General features: G+C 40.7%; 1 protein-coding gene across 6 annotated transcripts in view; it reads right to left on the reverse strand.

Moving 5' to 3' along the window:
- Nucleotides 1-7,816, reverse strand: part of VPS13D (vacuolar protein sorting 13 homolog D) — a 301,392-nt gene that overhangs the window by 11,550 nt on the left and 282,026 nt on the right. For 3 of the 6 annotated variants that reach the window (XM_023732177.1, XM_023732181.1, XM_023732178.1), the window contains exon 67: nt 3,558-3,689. In XM_023732177.1, the coding sequence (XP_023587945.1) occupies nt 3,558-3,689 (132 nt within the window). Of the gene's footprint in view, nt 1-3,557; nt 3,690-3,827; nt 4,879-7,816 lie in introns of those variants that run through there. The other 3 variants (XR_002824256.1, XR_002824257.1, XR_002824255.1) reach the window with 3 other exon arrangements.

Genomic DNA, 7,816 nt, shown 5'->3' on the forward strand with positions numbered 1-7,816 from the left:
AACACTTGTGCTCAAAAAAAAAAAAAAAAAAAAAAAAATTCTGATTGTGGAAATGGCTCACACAAGAAGAGAGATAAAATATATTACAGTAATAATTCAAATTAAAACATCAGTTTATATGGAAAGAACTCCAAGATTATATTACAGAGTAACAAAAGGTCTATGTTCCCTATTGTAAATGTTGAAGGAGCTATACTATCTAGATCCACTAGCCTCTCTCTCTGTATATGCAACTTCTCAGAAGGAGAAAGATTCAAAGTCCTGTAAACAGCAGCTTTACAAAGGGGGCAAGAAAGGAGAACTTTACTCTTGATTTTCTTCCTGTAATCTTTGAATGTGCTAACCATGTGCATGAATTCATTTTATTAAAAAGAGAAAGGAGTTACCTAGCTGGTGGGTTTTATTTATAGGTTATTTTTATTTTCTTTTTTGTACTTTTCTGTATTAAAAAAAAAATCCTCACAGATGTTATTTTCTAAAGCTACATTTAAAAAATGTAATCTAGTTGTTAAGTAAACTCCAGAAAATAGCACGTTAGAGCAGTTTCTTAGGTCATGCGGGTTGCTGCTGAGCATCTATTTTGAAAAGGTAAGAGCTACCATAGTGCTTACAATCCCAGTATGTAACTTGGCCTCTGATGAAGTATTAGAAATAAATGCAAACGATAATACTGGACATAAATTAGATAGCAGTTATATAGAAAAATTAATTGAACCATGTAGGACAAATTTCACTTTAACATCATCTTAGCCCAGGATCCTATTTCAAAACCAAAATGGAGAAAAACGGGAAGAAATAGTAATTCAGCAACATACCAGAGAAATATTTGATTAATTTGAAACTAAACTGAAGTCTTTTCAGCCTGTCAGACCTTAAATCATATATATCAGCAACTATCTTTTTGAATACTAATTAATTAGAGAAATGCAAAAATTAAATGAAACTCGATCTGGGAGAACAAAGTTGAAATAACCATGCCACTGGGGACTTTGTGGGGTTTTAACTACATCGGGAAGTAATTACACAATATTTTCCAGAAGTGAAACGGTGAGCCTAACTGGAAAAAAATGTGGAAACATTTAGTTAGAACAGTAGAGCAAGGTATTAAAGACCCTTTCAAGGGGTTAACTCTGAAGGAAAATATGCAAATAATTAGGTCTTTAAACATGCTTTTAATTACAATTCTAGGATAAAAGTCAGAGGTATAATTTGGTACTCGTATGCTTTTCCTGAAAACCCCTTTCTTGCAAAGTGATGATTCTGATGTTCACGTCACCATGAAGACCTAGCCTGACAAGTGAAGACACTTCTGAGAAACATTTGCCAGGTTCGCTGATGACTTCCCCCTGGTACCACTGAAAAAGGCCATGGTCACGTGCTTCCTTCAACATTCACTGGAAAGATCTAACCCACAAACTTGGGGAAAGACACATGGTTTTTATCTTTAGAGTCAAAATTCATTCATGCCAATGTTTTTTCCTAGTTCATAAGAATTTCAAGAGTTTAATGAAATCTGGTTTACTGATTGCATTCTGAGTCCAGTTTTCAGCTTCCCCCAGCTCTGTGTCAACGTGGACATCTCATTGTGAGCCATCCTATGTTGGCTGCATTACACGATTTCTCCCTTGTGTTTTCTGAAACGTGTCAGTCTACTGAAAATGAATTTTGCCAAGAATGAGGCAACCTGAATGGGGATGGGTGAAGGTGAAATTAAAAGCACAAAACGATAATTTATAATCTCATTTAACCGTTGACCAAAACTTCTGAAAAGACTGAAAAGTGGACACATATTAATACAAATGCTAAACTGCAACTATCCATCTATCGTTCATTCCACAAATATTTATTGAGTGCTATTATGTGCCAGGCACTACTCTCAATGCTGAAGGTGAATGGGGCAGACAAAAATCCCGGCCCTCATGAGGCGGCCATTCTAGCAGATTCTGTACTATGCCCTGCTAGACCTGAGGAGTGGCTCTCTGGGCCTCTGATCCAAAGGCCAAAAAAACTCCATCAGCAAAGCGGTACAAAGGGCAACGGTGGCACTAAACCCCACCCTAAAAAGGCAGAAATATAAAGTCTTCTCTGGAGTGAAACTGTATGGGATATTAGAGTGACGACAGGGGCTGAGTCTAGACTAAAACAGTTGTTGTTATTGCTATTTGTCATCCAGTCGATTCCAACTCATGGAGGCCTCATGTGTGCAGACTAGAACTGCTCCATAGGGTTTTCAAAGCTGTGGACTTTTGGAAGCAGATCGCCAGTCCTGCCTCTAAGGGGCCTCAGGGTGGGTTTGAACCACTATTAGTCCAGAGCTCAATTGTTCATGTCACAGTAGGATCTATTAATGACACAATACACGGCCATTATCAAGAGACCTTTCAATAACAATGAAGGGAATTTGGTTACACAAAATAGATCTAGGTAGATGCCACTGTTCTCCAAGAAGCCACAAATGAATTCTGGATTTGATTTTTGATGTCTCTATTCAAATACTGCTACAAAAATATGAGCTGAGGTCAGCCTAACACCATTGCTAACAATGACACTGAAGGCTATCCTGAGTTAATCTCTGCTCCATATGTGCTTCCACTGACCACAACATTCACAGTCTCCAGAACCCTCCCTAGCTTGCTTTGCCTTAAAGGAGGATAAATAAACATTAAAAGAAATTTAACCAGCACTTTGCTACTCACCAGGCATAGCAAATTGCTCTCTCTGGTCTTGAAGTTCTAACAGCTATTCAGGTTGTAGAGCATTGTATGCTAGAAGGGCCTCTGCAGAATATCCTAAGATAGTTTAATTCTACCGTATCAACTAGAAATAATTTCACTAATGGAAAATACCTCAAAATCCCAGGAATATAAGGGTCCGCATTCAAAGAATAACAAAACAATCTTAAGAAAATCACAGTGCCCAAATTTTCAATTACTAGCTGTTTGCTATATTTGTTTATCTGTTTCGTTTTGCTAGCCAACAATAAACCCATTGCCGTCAAGTAATTCTGACTCATAGCGACCCTACAGGACAAAGCAGAACTGCCCCATTGGGTTTCCAAGGCTGTAAATCTTTACAGAAGCGGATTGCCACATTTTTCTCCCATGGAGTGGCTGGTACGTTTGACCACCAACCTTCTGGTTAGCAGTAGAGCACTTAACTACTGCGCCACCAAGGCTCCTCAGCAAATAATAGAACACCAAAATTTAAGAAAATTTTACCAGGAAAAAAAAAAACTCCTTAAAATGGAGAACGTTTTATCCATTATCTTTTCCCTTGGAAGTAAGTGGAAAAAGACTGCCAGTTTTTAGAGAAAACAATCAAAAACACCAAGTTTCTGCCATGGAACACGGTTTGAGAACCACTGCTTTGAGTAAATGGTTCTTTATAAGCAGTTACACCTAAACCTATCAAACATCTGGGACAACGAGTCCTCTGACCAGTTCCAAGGTGTCAGAGGCATGATGATACTCGGGTCAGTGGAAACTTTTCAGACTTAAAAAGACAGAAGAGACAACTCAGTGTACCAGCAGGGCTGGTTTCCCATGGCTCCAACTTACAATTCGTCTTGTATGTTGTCTGTCAATTTGAAGAGCTGCTCCTGTCCTTCCGCCTGGCTCTCAGAATAGCGGGGAAGCAGCCCCTGGGGCCCCACGCAGCAACGCGGCTTCCGTACCCTCTGTGCCTGAGTCCTGGGGGGTAAATGGACAAAAGGCAAAGAAGCAAAGAGTTACAGTTGAAATGATTTCTCTTCCTCATCTAAGAGAAAAGCACCACACCATACAAAACATACTCTAAATGTAGTGACCAGGATTAAACTACAGTATTACCTTTGAATGCTCTTTAAGATAGTGGTTAAAGACTCCAGTTTTGAATTTGAAGGCTGCCTCTGCCATTTTCTAGCTATGTGATCATGGACAGGCTAGTGAACTTCTTTACCTCTCAGTTTCAGTTATCTTTATAAAAGTGGAAATGATGACATCTACTTCATAGAACTGCTGTGAAGGTCAAGTGAAACCCAGCCCACCAAAACTGGGCGTAACAGAATGTGGGCTCTCCATCCATGGTGACTCCCATTACTGTCCTTATGACTAGACTGCCACTTGCTCACACCCTATTTTTCGAGAAATCTCTTCAGGAGAGCCATCTCTGGATTTGCAGTGGGTCAGGAAGAATGAGGTCCGTGGGCATTCAGTGGGAACACACCAAACCACTAGGCTTCTTCTCACGTGAGCTGGTTGCCAGGGTACCGGGTGAGGGATGCAGCAATCACATGAGGGGGAAGAAGGTTCATGGACTGGTCCCAGGCCACAGTCTGGGATTGTGTAGCATCGCTAATGCATGCCACTCAGCTGTTGCCCAAAGGAATCTGCTTTGCTATGGTTTTCCAAGTAGGCTCATGTTGTCTTTTTCCACAAACTATATGCAGGGCAATTGATAAGTGCTTTTTGGTGTTTTCCTAGACACAGGAGTCCATATTTGTCTTGGAAAGGCTGTGCATATTTCAGATGACTGATAAGAGTGTGCTGATCCGTCCTCGGCCTTGTACTTGCTGTACTTTTTATTATTTGTTCCTGGAGCCCATTGAAGCAAAACACCCCTTTCTAGTCATACCTAAGTAAGAGAGGAACAGGCTTACACACTGAATCAGCACTTTAGAACCATGTACTAACAGCAGTGTAGAGACTTATTTGCAAGGGCAAAGCGTGCCCTGGTGAGCAAGTCAGGGTAGTTACATGGACAAAAACAGTCAGAAACTTGCCATACACCATGCAGTGGGTCAGCTGAAAAGCTGGGATGATTGAAAAGTGCTCCTGAAGCTAGGCCAACACTTGGCTCATCACGTCATGGTCTCCATACCCAGGTGAGGTTTGATATGTGCTGGAAAGCCAGAAATCCAGTGACAATTTTTCAAAAGTTCAGTTATAAGGAGGTCTTAAGTACTACTAACTATGCTCTTCAATGATGGTATAAAGAGAGTGTAAAGGAGTTTCAATAATCTGCACTAAGGGAATACAGAAAAGAGTAATTTTATTTGTAGCATACACTCACATTATACCCACTACACTCACTGCCGTCAATTCCAACTCACAGCAATCCTATAGGACAGAGTAGAACTTCCCCATAGGGTCTCCAAGGCTGTAAATCTTGATGGAAGCAGACTGCTGCATCTTTCTACCGCAGAGTGGCTGGTGGGTTCAAACTGCCGACCTTTTAGCTAGCAGTCAAGCGCTTAACCACTGTGTCACCAGGGCTCCTTATACCCACTATGCCTAGTCTCAATTCTTTGTTAGATCTAGGCCTACTGTTGGCTACCTGATTGGAAGTGGGGAGGGCAGAGTAGGGAGCTAGTGTTAACCCACCCGTGGAGAAGCTTGACAACTGTTGTTTTAAGGATGGTGGAATTTCAAACTAATGCAAGTAAGGGAAACCAAGGGGAAGGAGCTTGGTGTACTTTTCCAGGTGGTAGAGCCCTTGCTCTTGTCTCCTTGCCTAGTGAAACATCTGCTATCATTGCAAACACTGCCCAGGACAGGCTATTAAAATGTCCTTTCCCCAAGCAGTCCAGCTACTCTGTTACCCAAGTGGCTCCCAGAAGAGGCTCAGATTATCATGGCAGAAGCCAAAGGTTCCTCCAAGAAGAATCTGGCAGGGCCTGCTTGCTCATCACCTTTCCATGTAAAGTCTGATTCTGACTCCACTCTTCCTCTCACCACGCCTACCCCAACTATTGGTAAGTCCTGTAGGCTCTACCTTCAACATAATACCCCAAATCCAACTATGTCTCCATCTAATAACTAACAAATGATCTCTGGATTTGTAATGGATTATTACAATAGCTCCTTAACGTATTCTCTCTCCTTCGACCCTCTCCTCAGGACAAGAACGACCCTTTCAAATACAAGTTAGATCAAGTCATTCATCTGCTCAACACCCATTTGCTTCACATCTCACTTGGACAAACATATTTGCTTACTGCTTGACTCCTCATCTAGAAAGATTCATAACAATAGGGATTTTATTTTGTTCACTGTTATCCTGGGATTGGGAGCAGTCATGGTGCAGTGGTAGAATTCTCGCCTTCCCTACAGGAGACATAGGTTTAACTCCCGGCCAATGTACCTCAAGTACAGCCACCATCTGTCTGTCATTGGAGGCCTGTGTGTTGCTATGATGCTGAACAGGTTGCAGTGGAGCTTCTAGACTAAGAAAAACTAGGAAAAAAGGCCTGGAAATTGGCTTCCAAAAAATCAGCCACTAAAAACCCTATGACTCACAAAGGTCTGATCACGTTGTATCTCTGTGAGTCAAGGGCTGCCTTGAAGGTAGCTAACAACAGCAACAACATCTTGGAATCTAGAACACTGCCTGGTTCATAGTAGAAAAGCAATATATATTAGTTGAATAGATGAATAAATGCATTTGTGGCTGAGGAGTTGGGGGGAGATGGCAGTATCAGAGACATTTTTACTATTGACATAAACAGGAAAGGTGATACGCAAACTTTGGTGGAGAGTTTGAAGACTAGAGGTTTTCAGCTTCAAAAGCCAACAATCAATGTTAAGGAAAATGTGAACCAGTTAGAATCTCATCTTCCTGACAGAAAGGCCAAGGGAGTGTCTGTCTGGTCCACTGGTCGAAACAAACGAATGACAGTGTCATGAAATCTACATCTCTGTTGACAGATGTATTCTTCTTTAGAAAAAATAATCTTTTCATTAGTCCCCAAAGCTGAAGAAAAACATGCTACCAAGTGGAGAAAACTTACTAAGAGTGGTGGGATCCAAGGAAGCTAGAGGAGCCAAGACACGGAGGCTTGTTTCTGGACCTGAGCTCTTGGAAAGTTCATTTCATAACAACTATGGAATAGGATGACTGCTCTCTTCACTCTGAGAATGTTATGTTCATTCTCAAATGTGAGAATGTAAGTAATGTCCACATTGTGAAGTAGCTTTCATAGTGCACAGCTATGTCTAGACCCAGTGGCTTCCCTTAGGGCCTTCCCCAAATTTCAGCTGTTCTACTTCACCTCCACTCCCAATACATTATTTTCTAACTCGTAAATCACAAAACCACCCAAACATCAGAGAATATGGAAGCAGAGTAGCTCTCCTGTGGGAATACACTGTCTATTCGCTATGTTTCTTTTCTTATCTGTCTTCCCAGCAGGTTACAAACTATCTTCCCATTTCCAAGGTCTTCATTTTGAGATCAACCAAACACCAAGGGCAAGGTCGAGTATAGTGTCCACATACCACTGACTAGAGGATCTCACAGCGGCATTCAAGGCTCATTTTTCACATTCACAGAAAAAAAAAGAGAATTAAACTTTACTGTAAAAGGAAACGTAGTCTTCCCTTATAGTCTTATAAAATAGGGACTACTTCCAGAAGGGGTGATTTAGACACATTCTTAGAAGCAGAAAGATGGGCTAAAGGACTTCTTCCCACATTCCTCTATTCTGTTCATATTATCCGTGCCTGAAAAACTATTCTTTTTTCTCTGAAATGCAACTAAAATTTTAACTTCTCAGTCTAAGTTGGGAGGTGGTGTGAGACGGGGCTTAAAGTGTATGAACAAATTTAGTTTAACTTACTAGTAATCAAAGAATCACAAATAGAGAAACAACAATAAACTACTGTTTTCAAATCCTGTTAGGCAACATAAACTTTACAATGATATTCTTCAGGCCATTGTGTGATGGAACTGTTCTTTTCTTTTTATTGTACTTTAGATGAAGGTTTACAGAACAAATAGTTTCTCATGAAACAGTAGTACACATATTGTTTTATGACATTGGTTAACAACCCCACGACAT

The sequence above is a fragment of the Trichechus manatus genome, unplaced genomic scaffold (assembly GCF_000243295.1).
Source record: "Trichechus manatus latirostris isolate Lorelei unplaced genomic scaffold, TriManLat1.0 scaffold00048, whole genome shotgun sequence".
Classification (NCBI taxonomy): Eukaryota; Metazoa; Chordata; class Mammalia; order Sirenia; family Trichechidae; genus Trichechus; species Trichechus manatus.